Below are 27,795 nucleotides of genomic sequence, written 5' to 3'. Positions count from 1 at the left end.
TGGTCCACATCGGTCCATAATTATATATAGGCCCCATGTAAACCGATCCCCCGATTTGGTTTGCGGTGCCTCTAAGAGAAGCAAATTTAATCCGATCCGGCTGAAATTTGGTACATGGCGTAAGTATATGGTCTCTAACAACTATGCAAAAATTGGTCCACATCGGTCCATAATTATATATAGCCCCCATATAAACCGATCCCCAGATTTGGCTTGCGGAGGCTCTAAGAGAAACGAATTTTATCCGATCCGGCTGAAATATGGTACAGGGTGCTAGTATATGGTATTTAACAAACATGAAAAAATTGGTCCACATCGGTCCATAATTATATATAGCCCCCATATAAACCGATCCCCTGATTTGACCTCCGGAGCCCCTTGGAAGAGCAAAATTCACCCGATCCGGTTGAAATTTGGTACGTGGTGTTAGTAAATGGTCTCTAACAAACATGCAAATTTGGTCTATATCGGTCCATAATTATATATAGCGCCCATATAAACCGATCCCTAGATTTGACCTCCGGAGCTATTGGAGGTGCAAAATTCCACCGACCCGGTTAAATTTTGGTATATTACTCTAGTATATGGCCGCTAACAAAGTGACAATTTTCCTTCGTTTGTCTTAATTTAAAATTGCTGCATTGTTGTTGTTGGGTGTAATTGGTATTCGGTTGTTGCTATTCTTTTGGGTACAAAAACTAATAATTTAGCTCATATTTAAGTGGGAAGAATTCCACAGCCTTTCATTGGATTTTATTTTATAGAAATTTTTGTCAAAATTTTATTTCTATAGAAAATTTTGTCAAAATTGTATTTCTATAGAAAATTTTGTCAAACTGAATTATTTACGTATTTAATCGGCCTTTTTTTGTTTAATATCTAACCCCGTATGAACTAACTTACAATTAAGAAGACAGTGTTAAGAAGTTTTAAGATACCTTGCCATCGGCAAGTGTTACCGCAACCCAAGTAATTCGATTATGGATGACAGTCTTTAGTACAAGTTTCTAGGAGGGTACATAAGATTCGGCCTGGCCGAACTTACGGCCGTATATACTTGTTAAAATTTTATTTCTATATAAAATTTTGTCAAAATTTATTTGGTCAAAAATTTTCGTAAAAAAAAAACAGGAAAATTGTCACTTAGAGGATTCCTTGGTGAATTTATAGTACTTACCTCTCACGCGTTCGTTTCTTCTTTTTCTTTTTAATCGAATGATCATCATTATCTCCATTGCCGCCAACTACGCCACCACCTCCACCTCCTGATGCCGAAACATCACGTTCTCTGGACGGTGTCCGAACCAATGCATAACGTTTCGAAGACTCTTTATCTCTAGCTGCGGCAGCAGATGCTGCTGCCTGTTCACGTTGAGCGTCCAGTTCTTTTTGTAAAGCTAAACTTTTTGCTAAATCTTCTTTAGCTTTACGATCGGAATCAAAGCTGGAACCCTCAACAAAATATTCCGATATATTAAATGCTTCACGTAATTTAGCGTTTTTCTCTTGTTGCGCTTCAGCGATTTGATGAGTATCACGGACACTGTAATGAAAGAAAAAAAAAAAACAAAACAATGTAATTAAATGTAAAAGTAAAGCAAAATGTTGGATTTTATAAAAGAAAAAAATATTTTTTAATTTGATTTACGAGGATGTCCATAGATATAGTTCCCATATATAGCCTTCGTCACTAATTTGGTAATGATTGCCGATTTTTCTAGTCATATTTTTGTCAAATTACCTTTGCTCCAAATGTTTCCCATCTAACATCTGGGCATTGTTTAACAACGTTTCCAATAGCAAAGTTGGAGCCGAATTCTGTAATAAACCCAAAAGTTTGGGTAGTGTTGTTGTGTCATTGAAATTGAAGCAACTCAAGTAGTTATTATTGGACGTGGTAGTTGTTGTGGAACTAACAGATGAGGCATCCGAGTAGGCGGTAGTGGTAGCTGTAGCTTTGGATTGTTTATTGGAGCACAATGATGTTGTGTTTATATGGGCCACCATACCAGCTGTTTGTGTTACATTGTGACCTATGTTAGGATTTTGACACGAGCACAAACAATGTTGGGATTGTTGGTGTTGTGGTTGCATGAGAGCTGCCGGTTTTTGTTTAGGGTGGATTTTGCGGCATTTTTGTTGCGCCTGCGTCAACAACCCTCCTCCACCATTATGGACACTTGCAGCAGAGAGTTTTTGTTTTCTCAAATAATTCTTCTGCTGCTGTTGCTGCTGCTGCTTAAGCATAGATTTTGATTTTGTTTTGGTCTTAATTTGTTTGAAAGTTCTCTGTTTTAGGGGTTTAAATTTTTTGGCCACCTCAGCATAGAGCATTTCACTCTCACTGGTATATTTGGTGAATATGGTGGATGTGAGATGTTGATGGTGTTGGTGGATGGTCGTCTGTTGTTGACGATTATCATGTTGGAAATATTGTCGAAAACTACTTTTTGCTACTGTGGCAGTAGTTGTGATTTTTTGTTTTTGTTGTTGTTTTTGGTTTTGCATTAATTTTTGGAATTTGTTAATGGTTGGATTTTGATGGTTGTCACCACTTGCGGCGATACAAGCATCATTTGTAGACGACACATTTGTATGAATTGTGGGCTTCTTGGCACGACGTTTACGACGTTTTTTGGGTTTTAACATTGCATTGGCGGCATGTATCGCTTGTTGGAATTGTGAATGTTGTATGGAAGAGGGAAGCATTTTATGGTAAAACTTGTGACAACAAAAATACAATTTTTGATTTGTTTTCTTTTCAATTTGTTACGATTTTTCGTATAAAATTTAAAATTTCATCAACGACAAAATAATTAATTTATTATTTTTTTTTTTTCAATATATTGGCTATAAATATTATCATTATATTAATAACCAAAAATTTTTGGATCATTTATTTATTTTTCTCTCTTTATGACGTTAATGAAAAAATATATATTTTTTGCAATAAGTTAATATTTTTTTTTTTGAATAATATTGGTCTAGTTGTTTTATGAGTTTTTTTTTTCGACTAAAATCTTTTTTTTTTTAAGTAAATTTTTTAATTTTCGATTTTTATATTTGATAATTATATTTATTCTTACTCTATGGAAGACTATGGATTGAGTATTTATATATAACTTAATTTACATAAAGGATTTTTTTTTGGTGTTTGTGTTTGTTTTCTTTTCAATTTGTTACGATTTTTCGTATAAAATTTAAAATTTCATCAACGACAAAATAATTAATTTATAGTTTTTTTTTTTAATATATTGGCTATAAATATTATCATTATATTAATAACCAAAAATTTTTGGATCATTTATTTATTTTTCTCTCTTTATGAGGTTAATGAAAAAATATATATTTTTTGCAATAAGTTAATATTTTTTTCTTGGAATAATATTGGTCTAGTTGTTTTATGAGTTTTTTTTCGACTAAAATCTTTTTTTTTAGTAAATTTTTTAATTTTCGATTTTTATATTTGATAATTATATTTATTCTTACTCTATGGAAGACTATGGATTGAGTATTTATATATAACTTAATTTACATAAAGGAATTTTTTTTAAATATATTGGCTATAAATATTATCATTATATTAATAACCAAAATTTTTTGGATCATTTATTTATTTTTCTCTCTTTATGAGGTTAATGAAAAAATATATATTTTTTGCAATAAGTTAATATTTTTTTTGGAATAATATTGGTCTAGTCGTTTTATGAGTTTTTTTTTCGACTAAAATCTTTTTTTTTAGTAAATTTTTTAATTTTCGATTTTTATACTTTATAATTATATTTATTCTTACTCTATGGAAGACTAGGGATTGAATATTTATATATAACTTAGTTTACATAAAGTATTTTTTTTAATATATTGGCTATAAATATTATCATTATATTAATAACCAAAAATTTTTGGATCATTTATTTATTTTTCTCTCTTTATGATGTTAATGAAAAAATATATATATTTTGCAATAAGTTAATATTTTTTTTTCTTGGAATAATATTGGTCTAGTTGTTTTATGAGTTTTTTTTTCGACTAAAATCTTTTTTTTTTTAGTAAATTTTTTAATTTTCGATTTTTATATTTTATAATTATATTTATTCTTACTCTATGGAAGACTATGGATTGAGTATTTATATATAACTTAATTTACATAAAGGATTTTGTTTTTATAATGGTTTTTAATAAATATTTATTTTTATATTACTTTTAAATTGTTACTTTGTAATAATCCCAAAAAATTATATTATGGTAATTTTTTTACTAAAATATTTTTCAAATCATGAATTTTATAATTTTTATTATATAAAAATTATTAAATATATTTTTTATATTATTTTAAGTATATTTATAGATAATCTGAAATAGTTATTTTTTAAGCTTTTGTCTCATATATTCGACACATAGATTTTATTGGCTTGCTTTGTATTGATGACAGAATAAATATATAAATATATTTAAATATATTATACATTTATTATAACTTGTAATTATAATAAAGATTTTAATAAATAAATAAATAAGTAATAATTTTGGTTTGTTTATAATATAAATTAATAATGTTGGTTTGTATATAATATAAATTAATAAGTTTGGTTTGTATATAATATAGGTCTATTTTTTGGAGATAAATAAATAGAAATTTTTTCTAATAAAATTATTAATATATTTATTTTCTATTTTCTCGTTAGCCTGCAATCAATGTATTATTTTTTTTTTTTTAATTTTATTTATGTAATTTCTTATTCTATGGAAGACTTGGATTGAATAATTCTATAGCTTAATCTACATTAAATATGCTTTTTTTAATACTTTCCTATTTTGTAAGCCAATAGCTTAGCTACTAGAGCTTTTTGTTTTATAAATTTATTTATTAGTTTGTAGTTATAATAAATATTTTAATTCACTTTTCCCATTTTTTCTATAGATAGCTATTCGATAGAGAATTAGTTATGGGCTTTTTGGTGTTAAAAATTGTTCGATTTTTTATCACCTTTTATCAAAAGGCGATAGGAAGACTTTGATTTATACTAAGTTTTAAATATATAAATATATATACTATCGAATTGGTATTGTGAATATTTTTATATACTATTTTATTTATAATTTGGGCTTTAATATGTATACAAATTCATTTGAAAAAAAATTGTATACAATTTATTTCATGAAAATGGAATCCCACTCTTATTAAAGAAGTTTTAATTTTTTTTAGTAATAATTATAACATTTTAATTACTAAAAAAAATAATATCTTATTCATATTATCGAATGGATGACTATGGATTGAATGAGTTTGTCAATTTTTATCTTCTTTTACCAAAGGAGATAGGAAGACTAAGGATTTTTGTATATATTAGAAATCTTTATATTTAATGTAATTTTTTAAAATTTATTTGATGGATATGAATTTAAAACCCTAATATAAATTTTCAGTTTTTTTTTAAATAATTAAATATTTATTTAAGGAAATACGTTTTATACGTATTTACCCAATGGATGACTATGGATTGAAGGAGTTGAAAATTTGTCAATTTTTATCCTCTTTTACCAAAGAAGATAGGAAGACTACGGATTTTCGTATATATTAGAAATCTTTATATTTAATGTAATTTTTGATAATTTATTTGATGGATACGAATTTAAAACCCTAATATAAATTTGTCAGTTTTTTTTTTAATAATTAAATATTTATTTAAGGAAATACGTTTTATACGTATTTACCCAATGGATGACTATGGATTGAAGGAGTTGAAAATTTGTCAAATTTTATTCTCTTTTACCAAAGGAGATAGGAAGACTAAGAATTTTTATATATATTAGAAATCTTTATATTTAATGTAATTTTTTATAATTTATTTGATGGATATGAATTTAAAACCCTAATATAAATTTGTCAGTTTTTTTAATAACTAAATATTTATTTAAGGAAATACGTTTTATACGTATTTATACAATGGATGACTATGAATTGAAGGAGTTGAAATTTTCTCAATTTTTATTCTCTTTTACCAAAGGAGATAGGAAGACTAAGAATTTTTATATATTAGAAATCTTTACATTTAATGTATTTTTTTATAATTTATTTGATGGATATGAATTTAAAACCCTAATATAAATTTTCAGTTTTTTTTTTTCAAAATAATTAAATATTTATTTAATGAACTACGTTTTATACGTATTTATACAATGGATGACTATGGATTGAATTTCTCAATTTTTATCCTCTTTTATCAAAGAAAATAGGAAGACTAAGGGTTTGTATATATAACAAATCTTTATATATAATTTATATCTTTGTATTTTATTTGCTGGATATGGATTCAAAACCCTAAGAGACTAAAGATTTTTATATATTAGAAATCTTTATATATTTTTTTAATTTTTTATAATTTATTTGATGGATGTGGATTTAAACCACTAATATAAATTTTCGGTTTTTTTTTAAATAATAAAATACAAACTTATATGTATTTACCCAATTGATGACTATGGATTGAATGAGTTGTATATATTGGTCAATTTTTATTTTCTTTTACTAAAGACGATAGGAAGACTAAGGATTTCTATATATATAAAAAAGATCTTTGTATTTAATTTAATTCTTTATCATTTATTTCATGAATATGGATTCAAAAAATTTGTCAATTTTTTTTTTAATAATTAAATATAGATTTTTAATTCTTGAAGGAAATACGATTTTATACCTATGGATGACTATGGATTGAATGATTTGAAATTTCTCAATTTTTTATCTTCTTTTACCAAAGAAGATAAGAAGACTAAGGGTTTGTATATATAACAAATCTTTATATATAATTTATTTCTTTATATTTTATTTCCTGGATATGAATTCAAACCCCTTATATAAGTTTGTAATTTTATTTTTAAGGAAATACAAACTTATATGTGTTTACCCAATGGATGACTATGGATTGTAGAAGTTGTAAATTTTTATCTTCTTTTTACCAAAGAAAATAGGAAGGCTAAGGATTTTTATCTATTAAAATATATTATATTATATTTAATTTAATTATTCAATTCTTTGTATTACTGAATAAATATATGATAATTGGAAGTTGGTTTTTTCTCAAATGGAATATTACGCTGCGAAATAGATCTTATTATAATATGGATAATAAGTACATTGATTATAATGGATATATGTTTATTGTCCAAGTGAAATATGATCTAAAGAAACTAATACCCGATGGTTGACTATTGTTTTTTTTTCAATATAAATTTAGTTTTCAACTAATTTTTTTTTCGATTTTTATTTTGTTTTCCTAGTCTTATATGGAAAGACTAGGGATTCAACTTGAGTAGAGATGAATAAAAAATATTTATTATCCAAAGGATAATCGTAGATTGAAATAAATTTTTTTTTAACTCTTATGCCCATATGCAAAACAATTTATTAGCTGGTTATCGAAGGAATTTACATGGTAAATATAGGCTTGAAGTTTTTATAACTTTGTTTGTAAAATTATTAGTAAATTTATCTATTTACCCAAGCCCATCGAAAGACATGGATATCTTAAGAAAATATTTACTTTCTTGTCTTTTTTTTTACTTAGTGGTATTTAATATAAATGGGAATATGTTAATTACCTAATGGAGGACTGTGGATTAAATAGATTTTTTTATAGCTTTTGATTTTTATGTTTTATTTTGATTTTTATAATCCTTTACCAAAGAAGTATGGTTGACTATGGACTGGTATTAATGTAAAATAGCAAATAAATAATTATTATGCCTCAAGATATAACCAATGAATGACTTGTTTAATAAATTTGTTTGTAAGTTGGTCAATTTTTTTTATATATTTATTAAAATTTCTTATAACAAAATATACTTTAAAAATTTTATTTCCACATATCTCCGATTTAAAACATAGCTTTAGTGTTAACAAAAGAAATAGCAACAAAAAATATTTAAAATAAGCTTTATTAATTTTTCAATAATTTTTTTTTGTGAATCAAGATTTTCCTGAGAAAATTATTTTTTTTTTTTAATGGAAAATTTACATTTGGTAGGGCAAGAATTAAATATGATCACTATTAACAATTTTGTAGCAACCCCTTGGATTTATATTATCAGAGTTTATGGAAAACAAAAATACTTGTACGGTTGCCGCAAAAGCAACAATAAATATTTAGAGGAATTAGCTGATAGCCTCTGTAGTAAATGCTATTTTTTATTTTGTAATATTATTCTTATGCTACAAGTCCAATTTTGTAACTAAATAAATAAAATATTAAGAAGAATCTGGTTTCCAAATTTTAAATGTCCAAGCACGACGTTTGAAATTTGAAATTTTTAATGGGAAATTTCATATGATAGTGAAAAGCTCAAATAGAGTCTCATAAAACCTAAATAATTTTTTTTTTGTAGGCCAACCCCTTAAAATTAGAATAGCAATTTTTAAGGGTAAAATTCGTTTGGTAGAGCAAAGTTTAAATAGAAATTCTGAAAACAAAAATGTCTAACAATTTTTTTTAATAGCACAGACCATTGGATTTGTTTTATAAAAATTATCGCAAAAATTTCTGTAAGATTGCAGTCCTTTCCTGCAAAACAACAACAAATTTTAGAAAAAAAAAATATTTATTTTAAAATTTCTATGAAAGTGCAAAGGTTAGTGTAAGGTTGCAGTCCTTTCCTGCAAAACAACAACAAATTTTAGATAAAAAAAAAATAATTATTTTAAAATTTCTATGAAAGTGCAAATGTCAAATAGAGACTATTAGAAATTTTAGAAAGAAATATTGAAGAATAAAGAAACCAATTCATACAAAAAACGATCTCAAGCTTGAATAATTATTTTCAATTGGTTAAATAAAGACTCTGAAAAAAATATCTAAAAAATTTTTAGTAGTCCAAACCCTTGAATTTGTTTTATTAATTTTTTTTTCGCAAAAAAAATCTGTGAGATTGCAAACCTTGCCCGCAAAGCAACAACAAATTTTAGAGAAAAAAAATGTTTTGGCTTTTAAATAAGCATAGGCGGCAGCAGCTCAAATTAGATAAGATTTATTTTGTAATACAAGTATATTCCAGATGAATTAGAAAATTTTAATTATAAAAAAAATTTGGTCGTACAAGGGTTAAATAATGCCTATGAAAATTTAAAAAATTAAAATTTAAACAAAATTTTAAACAATTTTTTTTTTAATTGCAAATGGTAAGCTCCTGGGATTTGGATATTCTCAGGTTTTATGGAAAACAAAACCACTTGTGAGCTGGCAGTCTTTGGACCAAAATAATTTCCTTGTGTCGGCCTTGGGAGGAAGGCCGGCAGCAGTAAAGTGTTGGCTTTTAATGAAAAATTAAATTTGGTTGAGCAAGAGTTAAATAATGACAATGAAAATAAAAAAAAAATGGTAAACAATTTTGTAAATTCCCCTTTGGATTTTTATTATGAAATTTTTCGGATAATAAAAACACTTGTGAGATTGCGGTCCTTGTGGCGGCCTTGGGAGGAGAAAAATTAAATTTGGTTGAGCAAGAGTTAAATAATGACAAATAAAAAATAAAAAAAAATGCTAAACAATTTTGTAAATTCCCCTTTGGATTTTTATTATGAAATTTTTGGGATAATAAAAACACTTGTGAGATTGCGGTCCTTGTGGCGGCCTTGGGAGGAGAGCCGACAGCAGTAAAGTGTTGACTGTGTTGTATAATCAAATTTTGTGTTACAAATTACAATTTTTACTTTTATATGAAATATTAGTAATAAATATAGAATGATTTAAAATAATAATAATGAGGTCTTTTCATTACGCTGTTTTTTTTTTTTCAATTTTAACACCAGTTTATTTTTATTATCTAGCCCATAGGAGGAACTTAGAATGATAAATATTCGAAAAACGAGATCAATCCAATAAACTAATAAGCTTAAATAATGCTTGGGAAAACAGTAGGAACAGTGTCTGAAATTTTCGGCTATGTCACAAATCCAGATTGATCGGTGTAATCTTTATTTTAGAAATTTTATTAAAGAAAAACAAAACCAAGAATCATACAATTTTTAGTTATAGTATTTGTTTTAGAATACTCAAGCCCGTTACAAGTTTGTTTTAGGTTACAATATTTTTTATCATATTTCCATTTTCGATTAGCTCAAAATATTGAAGAGCTTAATTATAAAAGCCTTTCCGATTTTATTTTAAAATTTTATAACAATTTTAAAATGTTTTATTAAATAAATTGTAATAATCAAAGCACTATCGCAATTTGAAGTTTATAACCACAGTTGAAATATTTTTTTATAAATTATACATAATGCAATTAAACAAAAACACTATTAGACCATTATTCCAAAAATGTATCTTCTTATTTTTTTAAATATTACTTTTTAACACTATATCTTTAAAAATTTGTGCTAAACAATTTTTTGTAATATTTATGTTTTTTTTTTGTATTATTTCAGTTTTTATTTATACATAAAAAAATTTTATATCTTAAAACTTCTTCAATTTATCCGTTACAAAATATTCACATTTTTAACTTGCTTATATACTTGATATTACTAACACTTTTATTTCTATTTTCATTTGCTGCTAACGTTTGGAAGACTTAATTAGCGATTTGTTGTTTGTTTTTTTTTTTCTTTTAATTTTCTTTCCCTATCCCATTGAAGGTTCATTGAAGTTATTAGGTGATTTTAAGTCAGAAAACCTTCGTAGTTAATTTTACCAAATAAGCAACACAATTCCAATACAATAATCCACTTAACATTGGTACTCGACGATACATGCCATCAACCCCATTTATCCATAGTAAGGGTTGGTTGTTGTTGTTGTTGTTGTTGTCAATTGATGCAAACCCCCAAAGCGAAATGTTGATGGTATGAATGAAAGATTACAACGCCATATTGGGTGGGAGTGTTCGCTGAATTGATATGAGCTTGTATGCCAGCAACGCAACTATATATAAAACCAATATTTTATAATGAAATTTTCATAATTATTTCATCCATTTTTTTTGTAATGCAAAACTATTTTTTTTTTCTTAGTTATTTTGTAAAAATCTTTTTCTTTCTGGACCGAATATAGACCCCACAATATTTTTTTATCGTTTAGGTGTCGTTATTTCTTAATATTTTGTTTTTATATAATACAGCATCCATGTTATTTATTTGTAAACTTATTTGTAGTATGTAGTTTTGTTTTATGATTTAAATTTTTTGTATATATTTTTTGTTATATTAACTTTTTTTTTATATGAAATATCAATTAATTATATTTTGTTTGCTTTCTTTTGATATTTTCTTTTTCGACATCCTTTGCTTTTGGAAGAATTTTTGGAACTGAAAATTTTTTCTTCTGCAAATTTCTCTATCCATCCCCCGAAGTTAAGAGAACAAAGTTATATGTGATGTCCTGTCGTTTCTCTCATTTTCTTCCTCTGTTCAGTAAAGATTTGAGTTTTTTTGATTTTATGTGACTACGAATGCTGTAACGCTTATATCATAGGGTTGAAACTAAAGCCTGCAAAACAAAACTCTCACTTTGATGTCCTATGAGATAGTAGTAATCCTATTTTAGTATTTTCTCCTACTCTCTCTCTCTCTGGGAGCTTTACATATTAATTTACTACACTTAGAACACTTTTAACGACCGATTTTGCAAAAGCAAATCGTTAAATGCAAGGAAGTAAATGAAAACAGAAAGTCGATCTAAAAATCTAATTTTGCAAAATTCATATAGAAAATTTTGTCAAAATTATATTTATATCAAAATTTTTTGTCAAAATTTTATTTCTATACACAATTTTGTCAAAATTTTCTTTCTATACACAATTTGGTCAAAATTTTATTTCTATACGCAATTTTGTCAAAATTTTCTTTCTATACATAATTTGGCAAAATTTTCTTTCTATACACAATTTTGTCAAAATTTTATTTCTATAGGAAATTTTGTCAAAATTTTATTTCTATAGAAAATTTTATCAAAATATTATTTCTATAGGAAATTTTGTCAAAATTTTATTTCTATAGAAACTTTTGTCGAAATTTATTCTGATAATTGGTTGATAGTTTTGCTGCAAGTAGAGGATGCTGATGAGGAATGTGGTAATTCCGAAACAGCTGTACATCCAACCATCTTGCAGTCTATAGGGCTTTGCCCAAATAGATTTGACAAGCATACTTTTCCTCTGTTGGTTAAGCTACACTTGTCGTTTAGTCAATGCATGGCTTTAAGCTGAGATCAAAAAACAAAAAAACATCAATAACGATTGAAGAGAAGCCAACAATAACAAACAAAACGAAATTTTATTTCTATAGAAAATTTTGTCAACATTTTATTTCTATTGAAAATTTTGTCAAAATTTTATTTCTATAGAAACTTTTGTCAAAATTTTATTTCTATAGAAAATTTTGTCAAAATTTTATTTCTATAGGAAATTTTGTCAAAATTTTATTTCTACAGAAAATTTTGTCATAATTTTATTCCTACAGAAAATTTTGGCAAAATTTTAGTTCTATAGAAAATTTTGTCAAAATTTTATATCTATACACAATTTTGTCAAAATTTTCTTTCTATCGAAAGGTTAAAGATTAAAGTGGCAGCCCGATTAAGTTTCAGGCTATTCGATATTTCTATAGAAATTTTGTCAAAATTTTATTTCTATAGAAATTTTGTCAAAATTTTATTTCTATAGAAAATTTTGTCAAAATTTTATTTCTATAGAAAATTTTGTCATAATTTTTTTTCTAGAGAAAATTTTGGCAAAATTTTAGTTCTATAGAAAATTTTGTCAAGTTTTTTTTTATACACAATTTTGTCAAAATTTTATTTGTATACACAATTTTGTCAAATTTTTTTTCTATCGAAAGGTTAAAGATTAAAGTAGCAGCCCGATTAAGTTTCAGGCTATTCGATATTTCTATAGAAAAATTTGTCCAAATTTTATTTCTATAGAAAATTTTGTCAAAATTTTATTTCTATAGAAAATTTTGTCCAAATTTTATTTCTATAGAAAATTTTGTCAACATTTTATTTCTATAGAAAATTTTGTCAACATTTTATTTCTATAGAAAATTTTGTCAAAACTTTATTTCTATAGAAAATTTTGTCAAAATTTTATTTCTATAGAAAATGTTGTCCAAATTTTATTTCTATAGAAAATTTTGTCAAAACTTTATTTCTATAGAAAATTTTATCAAAATTTTATTTCTGTAGAAAATTTTGTCAACATTTTATTTCTATAGAAAATTTAGACAATTTTATTTCTATAGAAAATTTTGTCAAAATTTTATTTCTATAGAAAATTTAGACAATTTTATTTCAATAGAAAATTTTGTCAAAACTTTATTTCTATAGAAAATTTTTTCAAAATCTTGTTAAAATTGTATTTCTATAGAAAATTTTATCAACATTTTAGTTCTATATACAATTTGTCAAAATTTTCTTTCTATACACAATTTTGTCAAAATTTTCTTTCTATACACAATTTTGTCAAAATTTTATTTCTATACACAATTTTGTCAAAATTTTCTTTCTATACACAATTTTGTCAAAATTTTATTTCTATAGAAAATTTTCTCAAAAATTTATTTCTGTAGAAAATTTTTTCAAAATTTTCTTTCTATAGAAAATTTTGTCAAAATATTATTTCTATAGGAAATTTTGTCAAAATTTTATTTCTATAGAAACTTTTGTCAAAATTTTATTTCTATAGAAAATTTTGTCAAAATTTTATTTCTATAGAAAATTTTGTCAAAATTTTATTTCTATAGAAAATTTTGTCATAATTTTATTTCTACAGAAAATTTTGGCAAAATTTTAGTTCTATAGAAAATGTTGTCAACATTTTTTTTCTATACACAATTTTGTCAAAATTTTCTTTCTATCGAAAGGTTAAAGATTAAAGTGGCTGCCCGATTAAGTTTCAGGCTATTTGATATTTCTATAGAAATTTTGTCAAAATTTTATTTCTATCGAAATTTTGTCAAAATTTTATTTCTATAGAAAATTTTGCCAAAATGTTATTTCTATAGAAAATTTTGTCATAATTTTTTTCTAAAGAAAATTTTGGCAAAATTTTAGTTCAATAGAAAATTTTGTCGAGTTTTTTTTTTTATACACAATTTTGTCAAAATTTTATTTCTATACACAATTTTGTCAAATTTTTTTTTCTATCGAAAGGTTAAAGATTAAAGTAGCAGCCCGATTAAGTTTCAGGCTATTCTATATTTCTATAGAAAATTTTGTCCAAATTTTATTTCTATAGAAAATTTTGTCAAAATTTTATTTCTATAGAAAATTTTGTCAAAATTTTATTTCTATAGAAAATTTTGTCAAAATTTTATTTCTATAGAAAATTTTCTCACAATTTTATTTCTGTAGAAAATTTTTTCAAAATTTTCTTTCTATACACAATTTGGCAAAATTTTCTTTCTATACACAATTTTGTCAAAATTTTATTTCTATAGGAAATTTTGTCAAAATTTTATTTCTATAGAAAATTTTGTCAAAATTTTATTTCTATAGAAATTTTGTCAAAATATTTCTATAGAAAATTTTGTCAAAATTTTATTTCCATATAAAACATTATCAAAATATTATTTCTATAGAAAATTTTGTCAAAATTTTATTTCTATAGAAAATTTTGTCCAAATTTTATTTTTATAGAAAATTTTGTCCAAATTTTATTTCTATAGAAAATTTTATCAAAATTTTATTTCTATAGAAAATTTGGTCAAAATTTTATTTCTATAGAAAATTTTGTCCAAATTTTATTTCTATAGAAAATTTTGTCAAAATTTTATTTCTATAGAAAATTTTGCCCAAAATTTTATTTCTATAGAAAATTTTGTCACAATTTACAATTTTGCCACAATTTTAATTCTATAGAAAAATTTGTCAAAATTTTATTACTATAGAAATTTTTTCAAAATTGTACTTCTATAGAAAATTTTGTCAAAATTTTATTTCTATAGAAAATGTTGTCAAATTTTTTTTTCTAAAGTTAAAGTCGCAGCTCGATTAAGTTTCAGGTTATTCGATATTTCTATAGAAAATTTTGTCAAAATTTTATTTCTATAGAAAATTTTATCAAAACATTTCTATAGAAAATTTTGTCAAAATTTTATTTCTATAGAAAATGTTGTCCAAATTTTATTTCTATAGAAAATTTTATCAAAATTTTATTTCTATAGAAAATTTTGTCAAAATTTTATTTCTATAGAAAATTTTGCCCAAAGTTTTATTTCTATAGAAAATTTTGTCACAATTTAATTCTATAGAAAATTTTGCCACAATTTTAATTCTATAGAAAAATTTGTCAAAATTTTATTACTATAGAAAATTTTTTCAAAATTGTACTTCTATAGAAAATTTTGTCAAAATTTTATTTCTATAGAAAATGTTGTCCAAATTTTATTTCTATAGAAAATTTTATCAAAATTTTATTTCTATAGAAAATTTGGTCAAAATTTTATTTCTATAGAAAATTTTGTCCAAATTTTATTTCTATAGAAAATTTTGTCAAAATTTTATTTCTATAGAAAATTTTGCCCAAAGTTTTATTTCTATAGAAAATTTTGTCACAATTTAATTCTATAGAAAATTTTGCCACAATTTTAATTCTATAGAAAAATTTGTCAAAATTTTATTACTATAGAAAATTTTTTCAAAATTGTACTTCTATAGAAAATTTTGTCAAAATTTTATGTCTATAGAAAATGTTGTCAAAATTTTATTTCTATAGAAAACTCTAAAAGCACTAAAGTTATGTTGTTTGCAAAATCTACTGAAGCATCAAGAATTCTACCAATGCTCCAATCGGTAAAAAATCAACTATTTTTGGTACAATTCTACCAACTGTGGCATTCCAGCAAAAACTAGGTAACCACATCTCATTACAATTGGCATTACCAGGAGTACATCTGTCATTGCACGTTGCAGTTTGCCCTCGTATTATAACGTAATTCATAAATCGAACTCCATTAAACAACCTACATTTATTTCTATTTTAAGTGTGAAATTAATGTGCGTGTAATCTTAAATATTTAGAAGATTTATTAGATTTTTTGTTTATTTATACAATATTCGTTTCTATTCAAGTAGTGCTCCTATTACAGCATTATTCGCCATATTTTGATCTAGTGTAATCGGCGATAGAAACCAATATTTTCGAGATTTGGTTGCCTGAGACAACAAGTGGCTATTTTGCAAACTTTGGTGTATCTACGAATAAGTGATTATATGCTCTAAAAGTACTACTTATTTCATGGCCGAAAGTATGCCTGGGGATGAGTACTTTCCTCCTACACACAAAAAAAAATTTTCTGATTCAATCACGAAATTAATTGATCCAATTAATTTTTAATTGAAATGTCTTCAATCACAGAAATGATAGTATCAATTAAAAAATTAATTGAAGGTCAATTAAAAAGTTAATTGATCCAATTAAAAAATTAATTGATACTATTATTTTTGTGATTGATTTTTGTTTCAATCAAAAAAAATTGTTGAATCAATTAAACTTTTAATTGAATATTTTTTAAAACTCAATTAAAATTTTAATTGGAAAATTTTTCGTGAAATTTTTTTGTGTGTAGGACATGCGTATGTAAATGTAATCCGGAGCGATGCCAATTAATAAGTGGTTATTACTTTTTAAATAGGCTTACATACAAGATTACCGGGTAATGAGAGTTTTTGCTGGGATATTCCTTTTGCTAGATTAACGTACTTCGACTATCTCGCGGACTTAACCCTCTAATGCCCAATCCCGCCTTTAGGCGGGCTTCATTTAATAGGGAAGATTTTAGTAAAACACACCTTAAGACAACAAAAATGGGTAAAACAAAAAGAGAACTTTGTTTAAACTGTTCAAGAGGCTTTGCAGCAGAACAGGTTGGCTGATAAGTCCCCGGTCTGACACATAGATGGCGCCGCTAGTATTAAATGCATATTATTTTTATATAGTACCAACCTTCAAATGATTCGTGTCAAAATTTGACGTCTGTAAGTCAATTAGTTTGTGAGATAGAGCGTCTTTTATGAAGCAACTTTTGTTATTGTGAAAAAAATGGAAAAAAAGGAATTTCGTGTTTTGATAAAATACTGTTTTCTGAAGGGAAAAAATACGGTGGAAGCAAAAACTTGGCTTGATAATGAGTTTCCGGACTCTGTCCCAGGGAAATCAACAATAATTGATTGGTATACAAAATTCAAGCGTGGTGAAATGAGCATGGAGGACGGTGAACGCAGTGGACGCCCGAAAGATGTGGTTACCGACGAAAACATAAAAAAAATCCACAAAATGATTTTGAATGACCGTAAAATGAAGTTGATCGAGATAGCCTTAAAGATATCAAAGGAACGTGTTGGTCATATCATTCATCAATATTTGGATATGCCGCGAGAGCTCACATTTGACCAAAAACAACGTGTTGATGAATCTGAGCGGTGTTTGCAGCTGTTAACTCGTAATACACCCGAGTTTTTCCGTTGATATGTGACAATGGATGAAACATGGCTCCATCACTACACTCCTTAGTCTAATCGACAGTCGGCTGAGTGGACAGCGACCGGTGAACCGTCTCCGAAGAGTGGAAAGACTCAAAAGTCCGCTGGCAAAGTAATGGCCTCTGTTTTTTGGGATGCGCATGGAATAATTATCTTGAGAAGGGAAATATGGCGTTATTGGACCGTTTGAAGGTCGAAATTGCGGCAAAACGGCCCCATATGAAGAAGAAAAAAGTGTTGTTCCACCAAGACAACGCACCGTGCCACAAGTCATTGAGAACGATGGCAAAAATCCATGAATTGGGTTTCGAATTGCTTCCCCACCCACCGTATTCTCCAGATCTGACCCCCAGCGACTTTTTCTTGTTCTCAGACCTCAAAAAGGATGCTCGCAGGGAAAAAATTGAAACTGAGGCCTATTTTGAGGCAAACCCGAAGGAGTACTACCAAAATGGTATCAAAAAATTGGAAGGTCGTTATAATCGTTGTATCACTCTTGAAGGGAAATATGTTGAATAATAAAAACGAATTTTGATAAAAAAAAATGTGTTTTTCTTTGTTAGATCGGGGACTTATCAGCCTGAATTTTACCGTATACAATTTTCTTGTTTAGGTTTCTTGTTTTTGTGTCGTTAACATTGAAAATGTAATCAGCTGGCAAAAAAATTAGGGCATTAGAGGGTTAATACCCGGGTAGTGAATAATCTGTGGTGTTTTTTACGGTGCTCCTTCGTCGACTGTAGTCCACTATTTCTATTGTTTCTTGCTCTTGCTCTTGCTGTCTGAAGCCAGCATCACACTGAAAATTGTCTCATGGCCAAACGTGATCCTTCTGTTGAGAATTTTGACACCTCCCCCCCCCCCCCCCCTCCTGTTCGGGACACCCGGACGTAGTTTATCAAATCCAGAATCCAAAATTGGTGCAAAATGAGATCAGAAGCAATGAATCTTCAATGGAATTGTCATAGAGCAGAAATAATATTGTTAAGCAATTGCAGCATTGATTCCGCATTAGTTATTTAAATGTGATGCTATTTCAGTATTTCATTAATGTAATTTCCACTTTAGTAGTAACATAGCCTCACAACAGAGGCCCTATAAGTAACCAAAAGATTTCGGATTTCATTAAAAAAAATAATAATTAAGAGATTAAAATTTTTCTTTGTTTTTTTCAAAACACAATTTCGAAATGTATTGCCGGTGTTGGCTGGAATCTTTAACCACGCTTTTGCCAGATGGACGTTGTATCCTATTTACCACGATTACTCTCTCATATTTTATATGCTACATTAATGTAACTATTGTTGTAACTGAATTACATATAATTTTACGATACATTATTTTATGTTTATTCAAATTTTTCTTTTTTGGTTCTTTAACCGTTTTCATGAATCTAAAATTCTTGTCTTAATTTTTATATAGACAAACATCACTAGACCTCAACCTCATTTATCAGCTTAACGCTGTTAAACGAGTGACAAGTGTACTTTTGAGCACATATGAGAAGGCACAACATTTATTGATTATTCCAAGTTGATGGGAGCCTCCATTAAAAAGAAAACTACACACAAAAAACAATATCAAAAAGTAGTATACGAAAAACTGTAAATTGGTTTTTCATTACAAGTTTGCATGTCAGCAATGTTGTAAATGAGCATGAAATATTTAACGCGTTTTCTGTAACATTACATAATGCATTACCAAAATTTTCGTGGTGTGGTCAAAGCCCAATAAACACAAACGTTTGAGATATGCTAAATTTCAACAATTTTTCAAACATTTTTTCAAAGGATTAGGGTAATATTCAAGTTGAGAAATTGTTGAGAAAATCGCGTTCTCAACAAAAAACAGACATTACCCTCAACAGTGAAATTCAACACATTAGCAATAATATCTCAAGTGTTATCCTCAAATTGAAATGGATCGCTACTCAATAATTTGTCAAACAATTTTCGATGCGAGTCAAATTCAAAATTAACATCGTTGCAAATACTTTTCAACCTAAATTTTTATGAATGATATCCCCACTTCAAATTGAAAGTCAAAGCCAAAATTCTATGAATTTTGTATAATTTATTCTTTTTTATCAAAATAAAATATATAATAATTCACTACCTACATAATACACTACAATACCAATTGATAAATAATAATCTTATTAAACATATCAACAAATAAAAAACAAACAACAAAACTTTAAATATCTTAAACATTATTAGTAAACACTTTTGCATTGATAATTCGATTTCCTTCCTTTTGGTGTCATAAAACAGCATTAAAATTTATTAACATGCGGGCAATTTGAAATTAGGAACGTACTGGACCGCGTGTTAGAATTGATTTCCAGCAGAAGGAATTCACAAAATATCCATTTTAAACTGATAATAGCATATGAATTAAACTGACGATGTGATGCACATTTTCATCCAGAAGTTGTTGATTTCAACAATTTATTGTTTTTAACAATTTTAATTGGTTGCACTTGTAATGTTTCTGGAAACTTTTTCTTGTCGATAAGCTACTCATTTTTCATTGGTCAGCTTCTTAATGTTTGCAAGCATGTAGCATCCAAAGATTTTAGTTTTCTGCAAAGAGATTTAAATTTAGTGACTTCTCTAAAGTGTTGATTTAATTTTTCATATTGACGTACCAATTATTATAAACTATTTGAAGCAGTTCCAGTTAATTGTCCACCATTTTTTCATCGGTCAGCTTTTTAATGTTTTCAAAAACGTAGAATCCACAATTTTAGTTTTCTGCAAAGAGATATACATTTAGTGACTTCCTTAAAGTTTTATTTCATTTATTATTTTCACTTACCTATTTTTATAAACTATTTGGTTGTGTCTAAAATTTTCCATTTTTTTTATTTCTTGCAATTGACCACGAACTTCGTTGCACAAATAAGTATTGAAAACCACATGGTTTTTTCGTTGCATTTTAGGGTAGTGTCTTGTCAATGTTTTCTCATATTATCTTCAACACCTTTTCAAAGATTTCGTCAACATTTTGGCAAATTGGAAGTAATTCGTAAACAATTTGAAGATGCATTGAAGATGAGCTATTTCAAGTCAAGTTGAATTTATGTTGAAAATTATATTTACCCTCAAACTGAAAAGTTGTTGCATTTGAAAAACGCTCATCCTGTGTTTATTGGGAGTAGATTTCCAAACAAAAAACTTGTCCTTTTTTTTGAGGGAATATTCAGGATATTAGAAAAAATGGCAAATACTTACGCTACTCTACCAAATTCATCTTTTGGTATATCTGTCTTTCCTGTTCCCAATAATTTTCGTCGATATGAATCAACTTTGGCCTTGATTTCTTCAGGTGAAAGTCTGAAAAAAATAATAAAATAAAATGAATAAAAGTTAATTAATTGCCATCAAATAGAATCGTAGGAGCAGGAAAAATATTTGTATGTATATGAGTAAAGAAAAATATACAAGGACTTACTTAACTTTATAAAGCCTTTTATTATTATGATTTTAATTTTTCATTGCATTAATATCCGTAGTTTTTTTGTTTTACAAAATATACTTAAAATCACAAACTTTGCATTTAAACTTCGTTTTACTTCTCTTTTTTTTTGTTTTTTTGCTTGCTTTAAAACTTTTGAGAAAATTTAAAAATTTTTTAATATAATCATATGCTATTAACTAAAATTTGTGTTGTACGTTTAACGTTTCCATCAATAATGAGGTGTGTTGACAATTTTATGTATTATAGAGTGATTTCGTTCTTCTTCTTTTCGAAAAAAATCCGTATACTGTCCGCTAGGAGAGTTAAGTTGAAAATACACACAAAAATTGCACTATTTCCACCCTTTGCAGCACAGAGCCCAGCCATAACACGAATATGCTGCCTCTAAGACTATAGGGCAGGTTTTTGGTTTGGCTCATTGGTTGGCATAGGGGTTGAATTGAATGAAGACTAGTGAGGAGGAAATTCAAATGCTACAGAATAACCGGAAGAGATATGTTTACAATGTATTTCCATTTCCAATAAAAGCGAAGAAGAGAGAATGATTGCTTCATGGTTATGGACAGAACTTGCGAGAGGGAGTATGTTTGAGCGAAAATGAATATGTCAAGTAAATGTAAAATGTAAACCAGTGGGGTTGCAAGTGTCAGTGATTTCCCCAAACATATGTAAAAAAAACCAAAAGTTTGAAAGAAATCCCGCAAAAACATAGCTATACATCATCGATACGTTGGTTTTGGGGCAGTCGTTAAGGATATGAGGATAAAGGGTGATCCAACCATAATGCTTCAATTCCTGAAATAACAGACTGCCATTACAACTAAGCTATTTTTTGATTTTCACCTTTATGAAAGAACGTTTCTCACAATAATGGAACATATTTTATGGCAAATTACATGTCTGCCGAGCAGTGGACCAGCTCGCTTATTAAATTTGTTTTATCCTCGCTGTAAATTTAATTAAAGAAAATTTAAAATTCAACACAAAGGATTTTTATATATCACTTCAAAAAACATAAACCTGCGAATTGAATATTAAGTCCATCTTTGGAAAACTATTTTTGGAGGTACATTAAAAATAAAAATGAGAGGTCTTTACTACCATTTTTCTATTTTTATACCCTCCACCATAGGATGTGGGGGGGGGGGGGGTATATTAACTTTGTCATTCCGTTTGTAACACATCGAAATATTGCTCTAAGATCCCATAAAGTATATATATTCTGCGTCGTGGTGAAATTCTGAGTCGATCTAAGCATGTCCGTCCGTCCGTCTGTCTGTTGAAATCACGCTAACTTCCGAACGAAACAAGCTATCGACTTGAAACTAGGCACAAGTAGTTGTTATTGATGTAGGTCGGATGGTATTGCAAATGGGCCCTATCGGATCACTTTAACGTATAGCCCCCATATAAACCGACGCCCAGATTTGGCTTGCGGAGCTTCTTGGAGGAACAAAATTCATCCGATCCGGAGTTACTATATGGTCTCTCACAACCATGCAAAAATTGGTTCAAATCGGTCCATAAATATATATAGCCCCCATATAAACCGATCCCCAGATTTGGCTTGCGGAGCCTCTAAAAAAAGCAAATTTCATTCGATCCGGCTGAAATTTGGTACATGGTATTAGTATAGGGTCTCTAACATAATCATATATAGCGCCCATATAAACCGATCCCCAGATTTGGCTTGCGGAGCCTCTAAGAGAAGCAAATTTCATCCGATCCGGCTGAAATTTGGTACATGGTATTAGTATATGGTCTGTAACAACCATGCAAACTTTGGTCAATAATTATATATAGCCCTCATATAAACCGATCCCCAGATTTGACCTCCGGAGCCTCATGGATGAGCAAAATTCATTCGATTCGGTTGAAATTTGGTACGTGGTGTTAGTATATAGTCTCCGACAACCATGAAGGAATTGGTCCATATCGGTCCATAACTATATGTAGCCCCCATACAAACCGATCCCCAGATTTGACCTCCGGGGCCCCTTGGAAGAGCAAAATTCACCTGATCCGGTTGAAATTTGGTACGTGGTGTTAGTATATGGTCTCTAACAACCATGCAAAAATTGGTCCTTACCGGTCTTAATTATATATAACCCCCATTTAAACCGATCCCCAGATTTGACCTCCGGAGCTATTGGAGGCGCAAAATTCATCCGACTCGGTTGAAATTTGGTACGTGGTAAAATTTGGTACATTGCGCTAGTATAATACCGCTAACAACCATGCCAAAATTGGTACATATCGGTCTATAGTTATATATAGCCCATCCCCAAAAATAATCTACCAAAATTTTATTTCTATAGAAAATTTTGTCATTTTATTTCTTTAGAAAATTTTATCAAATTTTATTGCTAAAGAAAATTTTGTCAATATTTTATTTCTATGGAAAATTTTGTTAAAATTTTATTACTATACAAAATTTTGCCAAGATTTTGTTTCTATAGAAAATTTTGTCAACATTTTATTTCTATAAAAAATTTTGTCAAAATTTTATTACTATAGAAAATTTTGTCATAATTTTATTACTATACATAATTTTTTCAAGATTTTATTTCTTTAGAAAATTTTGTCAAAATTTTATTTATTTATTTTGTCAAACTGAATTATTTACTTATTTAATTTGCCTTTTTTGTTTAATATATACCTCGTATGGACTAACTTACACTTGAGAACGCGGTGTTAAAAACTGTGGATGACAGTTTTTAGTACAAGTTTCTATGCAATCCGTGGTGGAGGGTACATAAGATTCGGCCTGGCCGAACTTACGGCCGTATATACTTGTTACTTTTGATATTGAACCTACTAAAATTTTCCAGGACTTGTTCAAAGTACAATTTCGGGTAGTTTTGGCCCAACTAAGATCAGGCAAGTGCAGCCGCCGCAATTCCTACTTATCAGTGATTGATAGCAGCGTAGCTGACGTGTGTCCCATCTGTAATCAAGGGCCACATGACACTCGTCACCTTTTCGCTTGCCCAGCTCCCGCTTCTCCGTCTCACCTCCAGATCACTCTGGACACACCCCATACTTGTCGCAGAAACATAGAAATAAAATTTTGACAAAATTTTCTATAGAAATAAAATTTTGACAAAATTTTCTATAGAAATAAAATTTTGACAAAATTTTCTATAGAAATAAAATTTTGACAAAATTTTCTATAGAAATAAAATTTTGACAAAATTTTCTATAGAAATAAAATTTTGACAAAATTTTCTATAAAAATAAAATTTTGACAAAATTCTCTATAGAAGTAAAATTTTTGACAAAATTATCTATAGAAGTAAAATTTTGACAAAATTCTCTAAAGTAAAATTTTGACAAAAGTTTCTATAGAAATAAAATTTTGACAAAACTTTCTAAAGAAATAAAATCTTGACAAAATTTGCTATAGAAATAAAATTTTGACAAAATTTTCTATAGAAATAAAATTTTGACAAATTTTTCTATAGAAATAAAATTTTGACAACATTTTCTATAGAAATAAAATTTTTACAAAATTTTCTATAGAAATAAAATTTTGACAAAATTTTCTATAGAAATAAAATTTTGACAAAATTTTCTGTAAAAATAAAATTTTGACAAAATTTTCTATAGAAATTAAATTTTGTCAAAATTTTCTATAGAAATAAAATTTTGACAAAATTTTCTATAGAAATAAAATTTGCCAAATTTTTCTATAGAAATAAAATTTGGCAAAATTTTCTATAGAAATAAAATCTTGACAAAATTTTCTATAGAAATAAAATTTTGACATAATTTTCTATAGAAATAATAAAAATAATATAATATAAACCCAAAATTCAACAGATCAACTTTAAAAAAATGGTTTCAAAAATTAATTCTTTGCAAACATTTAGTAAATTTGTTTAAATTTTTACGTAGAATTCCTCAAATTTTGAGAAATGCTGGATATTTAGAATGATCGTTCGGTCTACCCACAAGACGGTGGTTTGGATGGTTATTGTGAACACTAAAGGAAATACCAAGGTTTACCAACATTTCGTCAAGTCTTCCCACAATTAGGATCGTAGTCTCTGCACGTAGTCTTTCGATTGGTGGGAATTATGAAGAAAAATATTACTGCACAATCAGTGACATATTTTTTAGTCTTTCATTTGTAAAAATAACATAGCTATTGGTGATCATGGAAGTTTCCAATGATAAGCCGGTTATGTCGGCTTAATATCTTCTATGTGTAGGGGCTATAACATGCCTTTTGACCGGAATGCTAGTCCTCCAACCTGACCTATATATAACAACACGAAACACTGAGACGGCAACCACTTTACATGACATTCCGGTGCAGAAAAATCTCTGCCACGGAAAACGAAAAACACCTGTTCACGTCTTTCAGTTCATCGTAGGGACGCAATGAGTTAGGACAAACCGAACCAAGGATTTAAACCATATCAAAATAATTTCATTAATACCCTTTAATTTAAAGAAAACTAAAGGAATTCATAGCATCATACATAAATCAATATAATAATGGTACATGAAGTCGTATGTCATCATTGGGAATAGGCAAAATCACCATGTCACAATTATACACTTACCCTTGATTTTCCAAAATCTCCTCAAACTCCAAGCACTTGACTTCAATTTTCCGTTTGCGGTCATGGTCCAAAATTTCTTTATTTGGTGGTCGATTAAGTGTAGCATCCAATTTCTTTATATCCTCCTCGGAACGATAATTAGAATTGTCTTTTTTTCCAGGACGTACAAAGGCCCAATTCCTTTGGACGTGGCCATTGGTGCCCGAACCTCGAGGGGTATTTAAACCTATACCATTATACATATTAAATTAATGCCTTCACACTTCGTCCAGACTGTATATGGATGCCACTCAAAGGACGATTTCCTTAACAACCGCCAAAACAATTCAATTCAAGGCTGATGTGGAAAAGAAAACAATAAAATTATTAAAGTAAAATGCTAAATTTCCAAATAAACGTACAATTGAATGCGATGTGTTTGAAATTGAGACCAGTGTTTTCTTATTTTTGCACGAGAAATTAAGAAATTAGAGTAAGTGGTAGGGATGGGAAATTTATTTCGATAAATTTTGTTGTCGAACTAATCGTTTAATTGAATGTATAGCGATGCCATACCCAATAAACATAAACGTTTGAAAAATGCTAAATTTCAACAATTTTTCAAAGGATTAAGGTAATATTCAAGTTGAGAAATTGTTGAGATAATCGCGTTCTCAACAAAAAACAGACATTACCCTCAACAGTGAAATTCAACACATTAGCAATAATATCTCAAGTGTTATCCTCAAATTGAAATGCATCGCTAATCAATAATTTGTCAAACAATTTTCGATGCGAGTCAAATTCAAAATTAACATCGTTGCAAATACTTTTCAACCTAAATTTGTATGAATGATATCCCCACTTCAAATTGAAAGTCAAAGCCAAAATTCTATGAATTTTGTATAATTTATTCATTTTCATCAAAATAAAATATATAATAATACACTACACTACATAATACACTATAATACCAATTGATAAATAATAATCTTATTAAACATATCAACAAATAAGAACAAAAAAAAAAAAAACAAACAACAAAACTTTAAATATCTTAAACATGCCCTGCCAGCATTTCAAAGTTCCATTTCATCCTCATCGCTACCACAGACTCGTATGTGACACTGCAACAATCGCCAACTGTGATAGTATTTTGCCATCACTATTCGCATGAAAGTAGTTTGCCATCACTATTGTTACAAGAGCCATTTTATATTTTGTGAAACACCAAGCACAACTAGCTTCTTATAATTTATTTAAATAAAAACGATAATGAAGTGCTGAAAACATAGTTATTTCGCTTAAAATTGTGAAAGGTATATTGGTGAACAATTTTTGACTTTCCAAATGGAATAAAGTGTTAGTTTTTCAAATATTTTTCCAGACAGGCTGGCTCCATTGGGAATAAAAGCACTGGCTGATAGACGCTACAACATGTAACTTGCAACTTGAAACTCAACTTCAATCTTTTATTAATGCATAAAAATATCTTAAATGTGATGTGATAGTCGTATAAATGTTATATTTATGAGAATTTATAAATGTTTAATAAAATTAATAATCATCTAAAAAATCGTGTTTTACTTGACCACAATGATTCTTTTACAACTATCTTAAAATGCACTTTCTCTGATTGTTTGAAGGGGCTCTTATTGGTGTCTTTCTAAATGTATCCAGATGGGCACCTAATAATTGCACTCATGCGATACTTTTTTGTAGTAACTTGGCGTGGTACAACTTCTCAATAGTGACGGCGCTTTTCCGAGGAGTTTTGGATATCGTATACGACTGTTTTCGACGTAGTGGGGATTCTCAAAAGCGCCCCCAAATTCAAAAAATGTTGGCAGGGACATTAGGGCTGTTTTCTTTTAGCGCTGGATATGCTAAGCCGTTAAGGTGAGTACTATGTTCGATTTTTTCACCAAAACACTAAATTAAAAGTACAAATATATTTATGAAGACGATTATATTTTGATCAAGTCTTACCAAATAATGGATGGAAAAGATCCAAGGAATTGATTGCAACTAATTTTATATTTCTAAATTATTTAATTAAAGAAAGTAACCGTGAAAACAAGCTGGTTTTCAGCTTGAAAACTGAACATAGTACTCAGCTTTATGCGCTTTACAGACTATCAGTTATTCCGGACGGAATGTCGGTGTTTGTAAAGAATCTTACAGTGTGTCGGATCGATAAGACTTGTCGGCGATGACTAAATAATCGGTAAATGTGTTATCGATCCCATAAACATGCAGCAGTATGGATTATGCCGTCGGACGTAACT

General features: G+C 27.9%; 1 protein-coding gene and 2 long non-coding RNA genes across 7 annotated transcripts in view; 1 reads left to right on the top strand and 2 right to left on the bottom strand.

Moving 5' to 3' along the window:
- The window catches only part of Srrm234 (Serine-arginine repetitive matrix 2/3/4), a 57,642-nt gene extending 31,589 nt beyond the window's left edge, over positions 1-26,053 (bottom strand). For all 5 annotated transcript variants that reach the window (XR_012722173.1, XM_075307998.1, XM_075307999.1 and 2 more), the window contains exons 1-4: positions 25,930-26,053; positions 25,529-25,865; positions 20,711-20,812; positions 1,178-1,543 (exon numbers count right to left, since the gene is read on the bottom strand). Coding sequence is in view for 4 of the 5 variants with exons in the window: in XM_075307998.1 (XP_075164113.1) it covers positions 1,178-1,543; positions 20,711-20,812; positions 25,529-25,770 (710 nt within the window). In the remaining variant the exon portion in view is untranslated. The remainder of the gene's footprint in view (positions 1-1,177; positions 1,544-20,710; positions 20,813-25,528; positions 25,866-25,929) is intronic.
- On the bottom strand, positions 19,207-20,537 carry LOC142236735 (uncharacterized). Its single transcript, XR_012722174.1, has 3 exons — positions 20,295-20,537; positions 20,125-20,230; positions 19,207-20,059 (listed from the first exon to the last, which is right to left on the bottom strand). It is a non-coding gene; the product is annotated as an uncharacterized LOC142236735 (long non-coding RNA).
- Positions 26,054-26,576: 523 nt separating the features above from the next.
- LOC142236481 (uncharacterized) lies at positions 26,577-27,083 on the top strand. Its single transcript, XR_012722053.1, has 2 exons — positions 26,577-26,826; positions 26,895-27,083. It is a non-coding gene; the product is annotated as an uncharacterized LOC142236481 (long non-coding RNA).
- Positions 27,084-27,795: the final 712 nt, after the last annotated feature.

Source organism: Haematobia irritans, chromosome 4 (assembly GCF_050003625.1).
Source record: "Haematobia irritans isolate KBUSLIRL chromosome 4, ASM5000362v1, whole genome shotgun sequence".
Taxonomy (NCBI): domain Eukaryota; kingdom Metazoa; phylum Arthropoda; class Insecta; order Diptera; family Muscidae; genus Haematobia; species Haematobia irritans.
The sequence above is the reverse complement of the archived record's forward strand: the minus strand, read 5'-3'. Positions and strand labels throughout refer to the sequence as shown.